The sequence below is a fragment of the Nerophis ophidion genome, linkage group LG22 (assembly GCF_033978795.1).
Source record: "Nerophis ophidion isolate RoL-2023_Sa linkage group LG22, RoL_Noph_v1.0, whole genome shotgun sequence".
In the NCBI taxonomy this organism is placed as follows: Eukaryota; Metazoa; Chordata; class Actinopteri; order Syngnathiformes; family Syngnathidae; genus Nerophis; species Nerophis ophidion.
Genome location: NC_084632.1, coordinates 23,499,197 through 23,513,858, shown reverse-complemented (window position 1 = coordinate 23,513,858; position 14,662 = coordinate 23,499,197). Strand labels below are relative to the sequence as shown.

Genomic DNA, 14,662 nt, shown 5'->3' with positions numbered 1-14,662 from the left:
ACTCCCACCAGTTTGTCCATTCCCACCAGCGACAATGACAGTCAGCTGTTTCGGATACAATAGCTGTCGGACCACCAGCTAATGGGACAACCTTGACAAGCAAGACTTTTTGCTTTGTGTCATAAGAAAGATGCAAACTTATGTAATGTTTGAATTACGTGTGTTGCTTCCATTGGGCACAACTGCGCACACGCATGAAAAGCACTCGAGCGACTAAAAAACATGATGTAGCATCCTTCTTGTTAGTGTGTACTGATGTTAAAGACAATATACACTAATTTCACATGTAATATATCACTGTATTGATGATTAAATGCTTAGTAATTCACAAGAGTTTTGCAGTGGCACACGCAGGTCCGCGGCGCTCTACGCACTAAACATTCAAGAGGCTTCCTTGGCTGCTCAAAGCGTGCGCTAATTTGGAAAAATTTAATATATCACTATGTTAATTAAACAAGTTGTAATTTCACAAGTGTTGGTGGTTTAAGCAGCACAGGCACATATATGTGCTTTAAACACTATAGTGCAGGCTGGTTTTTAAACATAATGCACATATAATTGTATGTCTGAATAAACGTTGTAATAACAGAGGTGTAATGCTACTAAGTCAGCTGTTACTGCTTTTTCAGCTTCTGATTGAACAAAATGTGTATGCATTTGTGTGTAGACATAAACACTTATGAAACTACACTTGTGTGGATGGAGATCGTTTTAGCCCCGGATATGTTTTGAAACTGTCCTGTCTGTGTTGGCCCTGTGATGAGGTGGCGACTTGTCCAGGATGAAACCTGCCTTCCGCTGCAATGCAGCTAGGATTGGCTCCAGCCACCCCCGTAACCCTGAGAGGGACAAGCAGTAGAAAATGGTTGGATGGATACTATTTTCACTCTATATTGATGAAAAGACTCATCAAAATCGTCTGAAGGACTGCAACAAAATGTTCATGAGAGTTGGTGTATGTGTTTGTGTGTAGATCGAGACTGTTTGAAACTAAACTTGAGTGGATGGACATCGTTTTCACCCCGGTTATGTTTTCCGTAACTGTCCGTGTGGACAGGGTCTCAAGCCTTTCGGGCTAGAGCTACACAGGTTGTTCGTGTAATGTCAGCGTTTCCCATACATTCATTTATGTGTGGCGGCCTGCCACATTTAATGCTCTCCTTTTCTTCTTCGTAAACACAAAATAGTAGGACTGTCTGTCAATGTAGTTTGTCATTACAACGCTAAACATTAGACTGCATAACTCCACTTCTTAACACACCTTTTGATGTTTTTTGACAACCATTTTTGAGTTTTATTTATTTCTGTTTCTTGAACCCTACTTTAAAACATTTACATGATTTAGCCTCAAAGCCTCTCTCTTAGTACATTAAACATAACAGTAATAACGCAAGTACGAGCATGATAGTTGGGAACTGTAAAATATCCCATTGGAAAAACTACATCTGCACACTCTGCCTTTTCCATCGCAGGCAGTCAACTATAGAAAACATTACCAACATTAATGTGGGGGGGATTCACGGTGGAAGAGGGGTTAGCGCGTCTGCCTCACAATACGAGGCATCGGGATCTTTCTGTGTGAAGTTTGCATGTCCTCCCCATCAATGCGTGGGCTCACTCCAGGTACTCTGGCGTCTTCCCACCCCCAAAGACATGCACCTGGGGATAGGTTGATTGGCAACACTAAATAGGTCCTAGTGCGTGAATGTGAGTGTGAATGTTGTCTGTCTATCTGTGTTGGCCCTGGGATGAGGTGGAGACTTGTCCAAGGTGTACACTGCCTTCAGCCCGATTGTAGCTGAGATAGGCACCCCGCGACCCCAAAGGGAATAAGCGGTAGAAAATGGATGGATGGATGGCATTAATGTGGGACGGCGTGGCGAAGTTGGGAGAGTGGCCATGCCAGCAATCTGAGGGTTACTGGTTCAATCCCCACCTTCTACCATCCTAGTCACGTCCGTTGTGTCCTTGAGCAAGACACTTGACCATTGCTCCTAATGGGTCCTGGTTAGCGCCGTGCATGGTAGCTCCCGTCATCAGTGTGTGAATGTGGAAATAGTGTCAAAGTGCTTTGACTTCCTTAAAAAAGGTAGAAAAGCGCTATACAAGTACAACCCAATTACTTACCATTAAAGGAAATAATCCCAGATACAATTTGTTCACAACAAGGTTAGGTGTTGACTGAAGAGAAAACAAAGTTGTACACATTAAATTCTTGGCCCAAGTTGTACTTCTACTTTAAGGCGTTACTTTGTGGTATGTATTTTATGTCACTGTTATTTTAGTATACTGATGGATTTATGGTGTGTTAGATTGTTATTTATTTAAAAGCCCAGTTAAGGATGAGCGTTAGAAATGACAAACAACTATAAACTTTATGGACAGCACATCAGTTGCATTAATTAATAGTTCCAAAACATTGTTTTGGAACTACCGTATTTTTCGGACTATAAGTCGCGTTTTTTTTTGTAGTTTGGCCGGGGTTGAGACTTGGCCAAACTATTAAAAAAAAAAAGTAAAAAACAAAAAAACAATTTTTTTTTAGTTTGGCCGGGTCTCACCCCCCTGCTGGACCGTGGAGAAGACTGCGACTTATAGCCCGAAAAATACGGTATGTTAAACTGTCCTTGATACTATTATATTCTATATTCCTTGCCCTTATGTGGGCCTACCGAGGATGTCGTAGTGGTTTGTGTTGTGGTTTGTGCAGCCCTTTGAGACACTAGTGATTTAGGGCTATATAGGTAAACATTATTGATATTGGATTCAAAAAAGCTACTCGTGGCAAATCTCTGAACTTTTTCTAGTATTGGACATTTTTAAAGATGCTAACTTTAAAACATGCATCACTTATTTCTACAAGCAGCGAGTCCTGCAAATGGTCATTATTCCTGATTAATGAACTATAAAACTGACATATCTTAAATTGTTATCAACTACCAGCCCTTAAATACACACAAAAATAATTGACAGAAGAACATTTTTTGTGAATTTCTAGACACTAAATTTGTGTTTCTCCCACAGCATCCACATTAAATACATGCATATGCATCATGGATGCATAATTGCAATAAAGTTCAATTATCTCTGTTCTAAAAATGGTCGCTGAAATGAGAGATATTTTTGTGGATGTAGGACTACCTATGTAGTAGGCCTCTGTTGTGACAATCCCTTAGATGTGGAAACAGGCAATCAGAAGATTCTGAGAAAGTTCCTCCTATCCCATTAGAAATCACAACAAATGTAATTGTTCCTTTTCTCATAGTCAAATAAAGTAGGTTTTACAACCTATGAAGAAATGGGTACATATCATTTTCGGAATGTTGGCAAATTCGATGACATTGGAATGAACGTGTTGACGTGTGCGTGTACACTCACTTTTGTTTGTCTCTCCGCAGCTTGGGTTACAACGCTACCATGGCGTCGGTATCTTAGGCTTCAACTCTGTGGAGTGGTTCATTGCTGATATTGGAGCCATTTTGGCAGGGTGAGTTGTTTCTTCATCCACATGCTCTGTGTTCCCTCACTGGTAACATATGACTTTTTGTTTAAAGTCAAATTGACATTATTAAAGCAAGCATTTTTGTTTACATAATTACAAGCACATCAAGCATGGAGGGGAACAAAAGTTTAAAAAATAGCCAACTTTCCTCTGCTAGTACGTGACGCAACACCAGTTAATCCATTCTCAGTAAAAAGAAACCTAAAGTTTAGTTACTGATCACCTGCTTATGGTGGTTCTTTTTTTATGGGATAATGTTGATGTCTTGTTCCCTGGTAACTGTGCCACCTTTTATGTGAGAGAGGTAGAGTTTGGCCTGACCTAACTAAACAGTTGACTTTGTCATGATATAAGCGGAGTCCGTAGCCCTCATTATGACTCTTATAGAACAGCACTGCTTGTTCAGGTAGTTAAATTACATTTTATTGCATAAAACAATATCCTGCTGAAGATCCTCAGTATGCTCAGAAGGGACTTATTGAGGTTAACAGTACCTTACAAGGAACTCATTGAAGGTGGACGTTACCTTTCCTTCTCATTTCTCATGCTTGCTTCTTTGTTTTGCAACGTGTATATGAATGAGCTTTGGCTATTGACTTTTATTTTTTTAACTCATTCTCCCCCAGCGTCTAATTTTTTCCCAGCTTTTATGGGGAGCCGCAAATGGCGACCAATCAGCGTTCCTGTTCTGTTGCCCTGTACAATGTGTCTGCTCTCAAACGGTGTTGTGCTGAAAATGACATTTCATTGTACTTGTGCAATGACAATAAAGATTCTTCAGACCTTCTGATGATAGAATTTGAACCAGGGTTTACTCATTGAGAGGTGAGATTTTCAAGGTAAGAATCTATTCTATATTTTTATTACCTATTGTAAGTATGTTGCAATCTAAAACACAATGCAGTTAAAAAAAATATCTGGTTGAATTTCAGGCTGCTAACCTTTAAACTGAACAAACAAGGTGAATGATTATTGGCCAGTGCACACTCTTAAAACCCTTGTGCAACACTGTGGCATAAAATGGTCATTTGAAGTGTTTCTTATCGTTCAGTTTAAAAGGTTAGCGGCCTGAAATTCAACCAGATAGTTTTTTAAACTTCATTGTGTTTTTGATTGCAACATACTTACAATTGGTAATAAAAATATAGAATAGATTCTTACCTTGAAAACCTCTTTCGGCCCCTTTGACTTCCATTGTAAGTGGTATTGTTATAACAGACTGCAATCCTGGTATTTTACAACACTTAAAACCACAATCGAATTCTTGCAGAACCACCAAAAGGCGGCGAAGGACCATGATGCATAAGTCTCATAGAGCTTTGATGAGTGTAAATGAGTTAAACTGCCATTAAATTGTTGAAATGTACTGAAAATGATATTGGGCAGTTAGGATTTTGTGAACATAGTAAAGAATAGGGATGTGCCAATTGATGGGACACCGATATGTATTGGCCGATTTTCATGAAAAAGTATGTGATCGCCATCGCAGATTAAAAACATTTTATTGTCAATCACATACAGTGATCCCCTCTGGATGACACTCTATCTTCAGTCCCCGGCTGACAAGCAGTTAATTATGTGTCTCAATACGCAGTGTGGAGCCACTCTTCTAACTAAGCTAATAATATTCACTTCAATTGCAGCAAATACACCAAATGTATTTTCTCAGTTTCATTATTAAGTACTATTGTTACTGTTGGAGAATGCTGAACATATTATACAGACGAAGGGAATAAAGAACTACTTTAAATATTGTGTTGATATTGCTAAACTGGCAATAGCACTCACCATAAATACAGAGAAAAATTTTGAGTTAATACATGTGATCGGTATCATTATTGGCTGATCTCACTTATAAAAGATTGGTGTCTGAATCGGCAGCATAACATCTTGATTGGAACATCCCAACTAAAGACCACGTATTGCGTGTCCCAGGGAATTTGTGTCTACATGACATGATTCAAAGGTTTGTGACATGCCAATACAATTTTCATGAAGGCTGCACCTTGTGCAAGTTTAAACTCATGTTTCATTTCACATTTTATTGTTGGTTTTTTTATGTTTGCAAATATGAATATATTGTGCGCCATTGTGCAGAAATGCATGCAGTCTGTTGGTAAAAAAAAACAAAAACGTTTTAATCAATGGATAGGGCTGAAGTTTTTTAAAGATTAGTTATTATTGATAATGTATGACACTTTTTTGAGCGAGACGCAGTTGGGTGCTATGGGTAAATATGTATCCAGTAGTTAACCTTAAGCCTTCACAAAGGTGTCAGGGAGCAAGGTTACACTCCTATCGTACACCGCACAACCATACCAGCTGGCATTGGTTCCAATTGGAAATAAATGTAAAGAAATCATCCAATGTGTGCTAACCATGAGCCTTTTGTGTTGCAGTGGCTTCGCTGTAGGCATCTACACAACCAATTCCCCAGAGGCATGCCAGTATGTGGCAGAGAACTGCAAGGCCAACTTCATCGTGGTGGAAAACCAAAAGCAACTGCAAAAGATCCTTCAGGTGCGACACTATATACATATGTATACATTTACACATTCGCACTGACGAGCCACATTTTGACCAACTTCCAAATGTGTTTGTCCTCAGGTGCAGGACCAGCTGCCACACTTAAAAGCCATCATCCAGTACAAAGGTGCACTAAAAGAGAAAAGACCAAATCTGTACAGTGTAAGTCAACATTGCCAGTAGGGACAAACAGACGTATACTCCATGCACAAATAGCAGCAGTATGTTCATGCTGTCTCTTCTTCACAGTGGGATGAGTTCATGGAGCTGGGACGTGACGAGCCTGATGCGCCGCTTGATGAAATTATCTCTAGCCAGAAGCCTAATCAGTGCTGCACGCTCATTTACACCTCAGGGACCACCGGACAGCCCAAAGGGGTCATGCTCAGCCATGACAACGTAAGTTCCACCTGAATTTGTGTCACATGTGCCTCTTTTTAGCCATGTGATCCTCTCAGATCTTTCACTTGGAAAAATTACAAAACTGCTTTGAATATACTCGTTCTGTAGGAACTCCATTTCAAAACGATCAGTAAACTACTGCTATTATTATTGCTAAAGATAACTTTACTATACAAATATGAGACTACTGCTCTTCTTTATGACTTGTGTATGGAAAAAATCAAAGACATTCATCCATCCATTTTCTACCGCTTATTCCCTTTTGGGGTGGCGGGGGGCGCTGGTGCCTATCTCGGCTACAATCGGGCGGAAGGCGGGGTACACCCTGGACAAGCCGCCACCTCATCGCAGGGCCAATACAAATAGACAGACAACATTCACACTCACATTCACACACTAGGGCCAATTTAGTGTTGCCAATCAACCTATCCCCAGGTGCATGTCTTTGGAAGTGGGAGGAAGCCGGAGTACCCGGAGGGAACCCACGCATTCACGGGGAGGACATGCAAACTCCACACAGAAAGATCCCGAGCCTGGATTTGAACCCAGGACTGCAGGAACTTCGTATTGTGAGGCAGATGCACTAACCCCTCTGCCACCGTGAAGCCGAAGACATACATTTTTTCAAAATCATTTGTCACATTTAATTCATCATTTTATCAACAGTAGTTTGAGGACATGTTTCATTGATCACTTTTAGTTTGCTAGGCTATGTCAACACTTAAATTGGGTACTTTAGTCTGGACGAGGGTTGTAAGGTATGCCTATACTAGTAAAGTACTGCGGTAGTAATGAATTATAAACTACTTTACAGTCTGTTAAAAAAAAAAAGTTCCCGTTTTTGTTTTTATTACGGGGATGACAGCACCATGACATTGCTATTTATACGAGCAGAGGAGCATGTTCCACAACCCGCAATCATAAAGTACATAAAAACAGACACGGTGTGTAGACAGAAAGGGAGAACGGACGCATTTTACCTTAAAACTAACAATAAAATTGAAGCGATGACATTGAAATTTCACTCTACAAGGAGTACTTTAAAACATGGCCTGCTAGCCAGAGGCTAACGTTCATCTGCAGTTGGTTGTGTTTTAGCTACTTCTAAATCACTAATCCTCGCAACCAACCGGGAGTGTCTTAGAAGTATCACTCCTGCAGGACGAGAAATAGCTAAACATGCTTCATTACACACTGTAGGACGATACAATAGCTCACCGCTAACAGCAACCTGGCTCTCCTCAATGTAAACAAATGCCAGGAGTGGATCGACACCCGACATCCGTAGTAATGATACCAAGTACAAGAGCGTATCTAGTCGGTACTACAGGGAATACATCGATGTTTTTTATCGTCACAAAATGTTTTCCTTTAAAAAAATATTTTCTATAAATTCAGGAAATACGTCCCTGAACACATGAGGACTATAATTATGACCAATATATGACCCTGTAACTACTTGGTATCGGATCGATACCCAATTTTGTGGTTTCATCCATAACCAAAGCAAAGCATCCAAACAGAAGAATACATGTTTATTACATTTTAACAGAAGTGTAGATGTAAGATGTTAAAACAAGAAGTAAGCAGATATTTACAGTAAATGAACAAGTAGATTAATAATCAATTCTCTACTGCTTTTCTCTCATAAAATTTACAAAATAATAGACTGAGAAATGACAATATGTTACTGCATATGTCAGCAGCCAAATTAGTAGCCTTTGTTTGCTTACTTACTACTAAAATACAAGTTGTCTAGCATGTTCACGGTTTTAAGGACAAAATTGTTATTTGATTACAATAAGAAACATATGTTAAATGTATCGTAAGATTTTATGTTAAAATAAAGCCAATAATGCCATTTTTGTCATCCTCATTATACCAAAAAGTTTTGAAAAACATTTAGGCACCGTCAGCAAAAGCAAAAATTGTCTTGTTTTTATTCTACATAAACAAAACTGTCATGTGACTACTTTATGTTCATAAAGTAAGGCCACCAACATGACAAAGTGCTGTTAAATGTATTAAAAACATATTGTGCTGTTTTGGTCTGGTGACATTACACAAAAAGCTTCTGAACTTCGCCGCACTTGATGATAATACCAAAAAACAACACGGACTAGTGTTGAAATTACAGCAGTAAAACATTACTAATAAATGACAGAAAACGTGTCTGAAGCGCTGCCTTGCTGCTCCTTTGTGTTTGTATGTAAAAATACAATCTTATTGTGTGGTATTTTATGTTGTAAAAGTTAGGGGTGTCCCATTTTCACTTCAGCCTTGAGTATTGGCTATAACTGATCTTAATATATCAGCACGAATGATGGTACATATTTTGATTCTGTAGTGTGGAATGTTGTAAAAAGCTTCATCAAGTTAAATTACTCGAGAACAATGAGTATGATAAACACCTCATGACAGAGTTATGCTTTTGAAGCGTTCATTTGTGTCTTAGTGACACCTACTGTTTATAATAATTCATCAAGTTCATGACACAGGAAGGTGAATTATCCAGACATGGTTGTTACTGGATGCTTTCTATTACATTTTTTCCTCGGAGACTTTGTATCTGTAAGTTATATGCAATTATAAATTTTTGATACTTCTTTGTTTTGAGAAATGTCGTGTTTTGTACGGCAATATTGATCAATTAAGGACCAGCTCCTACCATGTTTACCTTTTGTAAATTACTTGACTAGAATACAAGGAAAGCTCAAACTTTTGTGCTTATTGGGAGACATTTAGATGTTAACTGGCAGTCCAACTTTGCACAAAAACACTGCATGACTGCTTGTATTGGAGCGTTGTACCCAAACAAGCCAATTTTTTAGCTGAAATTGGACCGATATTCGATCTTTAATGTTTCTTTGTGTTCATGTGTTCTTTTACCTTATTTTTGTGCACTTTATGTATATGCAATGCAACCACTAATTTCCCCATTGTGGGATAAATAAAGTCTATCCATTCATTAATAACGGATCGGTACGCCTTTAGTAAGAGTTAAGATGAGTAGTTTCTGTGAGCAGTTAAAACGGTTATTGGCAAAGCCAAACTTTTTAACTAACTTATTTTGGTGGCGCTTGGAATGTGTATTTGTCTCCTACTAGGTCCATTTTATACAACCATTAATGTACAGTATCCTTTTCTTTGTGTTACCCTTAGATGACATGGACTGCACTTTCCACCGGTCGCCACGTGCGCCTGACGAACGCCACGGAGTCCCAGGAGGTGGTGGTCAGCTACCTCCCGCTCAGCCACATCGCAGCTCAGATGGTGGACATCTGGGTCAATATGAGGGTCGGTGGGGTTACACACTTCGCTGACCCAGACGCGCTTAAGGTGAGAGGGCCCAGCGTGTTATGTGCGCAATGAGTAACACTGTGTAATGAGCTGTGAACACAACACACTAGCTATGCTCCACTTCTTGTGTAACAAATTCAAAGGTTTATTCCTAGAGGGTTATGAGTGCCTCTTAAGTAAACTGTGCTTCTTTAATTGCAAACAGTATTGTCTTTCAACATGTTTCAGGGCACTTTAGTGAATACCATGAAAGAGGTGAGGCCCACGGCCTTCCTGGGTGTGCCACGTGTCTGGGAGAAGATGCAAGAGAAGATGAAGTCTGTCGGAGCCAAGTCCTCAACTGTGCGCCGAAAAGTTGCCGCCTGGGCCAAAGACGTGGGTCTGCAGACCAATCTGAGAAAGATGAATCAGTATGTGCGCAATTTGAATGCCTTTTTATTAGGTTTGCTGTGAAATGTGACTCGTTGTCTGCACTTGTTTTTTTTTTTAAGATCGGGTGCGGCAGACCCAACATCGTTGAGCTACCAAATAGCCAAGAAGCTTGTGTTCAAGAAGGTGCGCAAGGCTCTGGGGCTGGACCGCTGCTACAGGTGCTACACAGGCGCCGCCCCCATGACAAGAGACACTCTGGAGTTTTTCCTCAGTCTGGACATTCCACTGTACGAGCTTTACGGCATGAGCGAGAGCACAGGACCTCACACAGTCTCCCTCCCAGATGCTTTCCGGCTGACCAGGTATTGGTTGTTTCTCTGTGTTGTTGTCTATTAATAACGTTAAAGGCCTACTGAAATGAGATTTTCTTATTTAAACGGTGATAGCAGGTCCATTCTATGTGTCATACTTGATCATTTCGCGATATTGCCATTTTTTTGCTGAAAGGATTTAGTAGAGAACATCGACGATAAAGTTCGCAACTTTTGGTCGCTAATAAAAAAGCCTTGCCTTTACCGGAAGTAGCAGATGTGCGCGTGACATCACGGGTTGTAGGGCTCCTCACATTGTTTATAATCATAGCCTCCAGCAGCAAGAGCTATTCGGACCGAGAAAGCAACAATTTTCCCATTAATTTGAGCAAGGATGAAAGATTTGTGGATGAGGAAATTTAGGCGACGGCTCCAGGTGAAGGAACTGAGCCGGAAGGCAAAGCTCTCAATTTACCGGTCGATCTACGTTCCCATCCTCACCTATGGTCATGAGCTTTGGGTCATGACCGAAAGGATAAGATCACGGGTACAAGCGGCCGAAATGAGTTTCCTCCGCCGGGTGGCGGGGCTCTCCCTTAGAGATAAGGTGAGAAGCTCTGCCATCCGGGAGGAGCTCAACGTAAGGCCGCTGCTCCTCCACATTGAGAGGAGCCAGATGAGGTGGTTCGGGCATCTGGTCAGGATGACACCCGAACGCCTCCCTAGGGAGGTGTTTAGGGCACGTCCAGCTGGTAGGAGGCCACGGGGAAGACCCAGGACACGTTGGGAAGACTATGTCTCCCGGCTGGCCTGGGAACGCCTCGGGATCCCCCGGGAAGAGCTAGACGAAGTGGCTGGAGAGAGGGAAGTCTGGGCTTCCCTGCTTAGGCTGCTCCCCCCGCGACCCGACCTCGGATAAGCGGAAGATGATGGATGGATGGGCTCCAGGCGACGGCAGTGAGCGTTTCAGATGTAATTAGACACATTTACTAGGATAATTCCGGAAAATCCCTTATCTGCTTATTGTTTTAATAATGTTTTAGTGAGATAGTAAAGTCATGCATGAAAGTCAAATGGCTGCGGTGAACGCCAGTGTCTCTGTGAGAAGCCGAGGAGCCAAGATCACAGCTGCCTTTCTGACAGCTACAGAAGGAGGTCGCATAATCCACTCAAATCTCCGATAAGAGCCGACTTAATATCACAATTTTCCTCAAAAGCAGAAGTCAACCGTCTAATCAAATCTAGTGGGTTTTTTTGTGTATACTTAGCAGGATTACATGTGACAAGATATCAACTCTTCTCTTATTCCTCCCACAAGGCTTTGACCTACTTCCGTTTCTTGTCTATGGCGTGAAGCCTTCTGTAAGATGTAGTATATAAACCTTTACTCCCTAGTTTACATGTAATTATATATTCAGTTAACATTTATTTATCCAGGGTAAGACAATTAAGAACAGGTTGTCATTTCCAATGGCAGAATTTAATATATATGTTAGAGATGTTGTTGTGTGATGATGATCTGTCATCGTCTCTCATCTACCAACTAAGAGTAGTGCTATAGATTTTTCTCAAGAGTTCACACATGTTTTTACGTGTGGGGATAAATGTTTTGGAATATAAATGTTTAAAAAGGACGAACACTTTTCAAGTGCAAAACAAATGCAGACTGTCTGCAATTTGTCGATAAAAGAGCCAACAGCGGACGATAGGGAGACTTTGGTGTTTCTGGTACTCCGGCTTCCTCCCACCTCCAAAGACATGCACCTGGGGATAGGTTGATTGGCTACTGAGAAAGGCTCCAGCACCCCCGCGACCCCGAACGGGACAAGCGGTAGGAAATGGATGGATGGATGTTGATTCAATGTTGCTGAAAAATTTAAGGCTCGAAACATTGCAACTCCCTGAAAAAGCGGGCATGAATTCAGGAATTTCAGGAGGCAACAATCACAAAAAATGCCAGCGGAATCCTTAAAGGCCTAATGAAACCCACTACTACCGACCACGCAGTCTGATAGTTTATATAAATGATAAATGGGTTGTACTTGTATAGCGCTTTTCTACCTTCAAGGTACTCAAAGCGCTTTGACACTACTTCCACATTTACCCATTCACACACTGATGGAGGGAGCTGCCATGCAAGGCGCCAACCAGCACCCATCAGGAGCAAGGGTGAAGTGTCTTGCTCAGGACACAACGGACGTGACGAGGTTGGTTCTAGGTAGGATTTGAACCAGTGACCCTCGGGTTGCGCACGGCCACTCTCCCACTGCGCCACGCCGTCCCTGATAAAATATTAACATTGCAACACATGCCAATACGGCCTTTTTAGTTTACTAAATTGCAATTTTAAATTTCCCGCGGTGTCGTGTTGAAAACGTTGAGGTATGATGACGCGTGCGTTTGACGTCTCGGGTTGTAGCGCCATTATTTTCCAGCCCGATCCAAGCTATAAGTAGTCTGCTTTAATCACATAATTACACAGTATTCTGGACACCTGTGTTGCTGAATCTTTTGCAATTTGTTCCATTAATAATGGAGAAATCAAAGTAGAAAGTTGGAGGTGGGAAGCTTTAGCCTTTAGCCACACAAACACAGCCGGTGTTTCCTTGTTTAAAATTCCCTGCGGTGAAGCTTTACTATGGATCAGAGCGGTCAAGCGAACATGGATCCTGACTACATGTCTACCGGCAGTTTTCGGTGAGAAAATTGTGGTATAAAGTCGCCTCTTATCAGCGGAGCTTGCGCTGTCCATGCAGCTGCGTGACTTCCTTCAGAGACTCTGGCGTCAAGACACCCGTGGCCACACCCATCCGACTTCAGATACTATTTAATCTCACTAAAACACTAGCAACACAATAGCAAATAAGGGATTTTCCTGAATTATCCTAGTAAATATGTCTAAAAACATCTGAATCGCTCTCACTTGCCCTCACCTGTTTTTGTTTTTTCTTCTAGTCCTTCACTATCAATATCCTCATCCACAAATCTTTCATCCTCGCTCAAATTAATGGGGAAATTGTCGCTTTCTCGGTCCAAATTGCTCTTACTGCTTGTGGCTCACATTGTAAACAATGTGAGGATATGAGGAGCCCTACAACCAGTGACGTCACACGCACATCGTCTGCTACTTCCGGTAAAGGCAAGGCTTTTTTTTATTAGCGACCAAAAGTTGCAAACTTTATCGTCGATGTTCTCTACTAAATCCTTTCAGCAAAAATATGGCAATATCGCAAAATGATCAAGTATGACACACAGAATGGACCTGCTACTGTTTGAATAAGAAAATCTCATTTCAGTAGGCCTTTAAATGACTTGATTATAGAATACCACTAAAATAACTATGGCCAAAAATGTTTAGCCTTAGTCTCCTGAGGATTGAATTTAGCCATGTTTTGTCACGCAGCTGTGGCAAGGAGCTCCCAGGCTGTAAGACAAAGCTACACAACCCAGACAAGTACGGGAATGGCGAAATCTGCTTCTGGGGTCGCCACATCTTTATGGGTTACCTCAACATGCCCGACAAGACAAGGGAAGCTCTTGATGCGGAGGGCTGGCTGCACTCTGGCGACTTGGGAAAACGCGACCAAAATGGATTTTTATTCATCACTGGCAGAATTAAAGGTACGCTTGCAAAGCCTGGAAAAGGCAGTGGAGGGCAGGACTGGTCTTTTTTTTTTTTTTTTTATACAAAATTTCATCATGAGAAGATCACTTAATGTGTATAAGAATTTTTACATCGAAAACTGTTTTGGATTTTAGAGTTGATCATCACAGCAGGCGGAGAGAACATCCCTCCCGTCCCTATTGAGGATGCAGTGAAGGAAGCCTTGCCGCTGATAAGCAACGCTATGCTGATTGGAGACAAGAGGAAGTTTCTGTCCATGCTGATCACCGTCAAGGTATGAACAAATATTCCCTCTATAGCTATATAAGCTTTGCTGCCTGGAAGTCATCAAAGAGAATATCTTGTAGATAAGGGATTTTGAAGAAAATAATCAGATCATCGCTGCCAAACTCAAAACTAACTTGCTTGTTTTGATTGCACACTGCCATCTGGTGGTTGATTGGTAACATTGCGTGAACTCAAATTTTCTTAGTTATCTAGAAAAATTACAAATTCTTGAAAAGAAAGTAATATGAGCCGTAACATGGTCGGACTTCAATGCACTCTCAAATCCACTCTTTTACAAAATAAAGCTGCAACTCACCGAGAGTAACAGTAAAAATACATAGCGCATGTGTGTTCTAT

At 41.1% G+C, this 14,662-nt stretch overlaps 1 protein-coding gene across 2 annotated transcripts in view; it reads left to right on the top strand.

Moving 5' to 3' along the window:
• The window catches only part of acsbg2 (acyl-CoA synthetase bubblegum family member 2), a 48,292-nt gene that overhangs the window by 27,591 nt on the left and 6,039 nt on the right, over nucleotides 1-14,662 (top strand). For both annotated transcript variants that reach the window (XM_061883541.1, XM_061883540.1), the window contains exons 5-13: nucleotides 3,399-3,487; nucleotides 5,902-6,022; nucleotides 6,110-6,190; nucleotides 6,278-6,427; nucleotides 9,593-9,769; nucleotides 9,959-10,140; nucleotides 10,222-10,464; nucleotides 13,817-14,034; nucleotides 14,173-14,312. In XM_061883541.1, coding sequence (XP_061739525.1) covers nucleotides 3,399-3,487; nucleotides 5,902-6,022; nucleotides 6,110-6,190; nucleotides 6,278-6,427; nucleotides 9,593-9,769; nucleotides 9,959-10,140; nucleotides 10,222-10,464; nucleotides 13,817-14,034; nucleotides 14,173-14,312 — 1,401 coding nt within the window. The remainder of the gene's footprint in view (nucleotides 1-3,398; nucleotides 3,488-5,901; nucleotides 6,023-6,109; nucleotides 6,191-6,277; nucleotides 6,428-9,592; nucleotides 9,770-9,958; nucleotides 10,141-10,221; nucleotides 10,465-13,816; nucleotides 14,035-14,172; nucleotides 14,313-14,662) is intronic.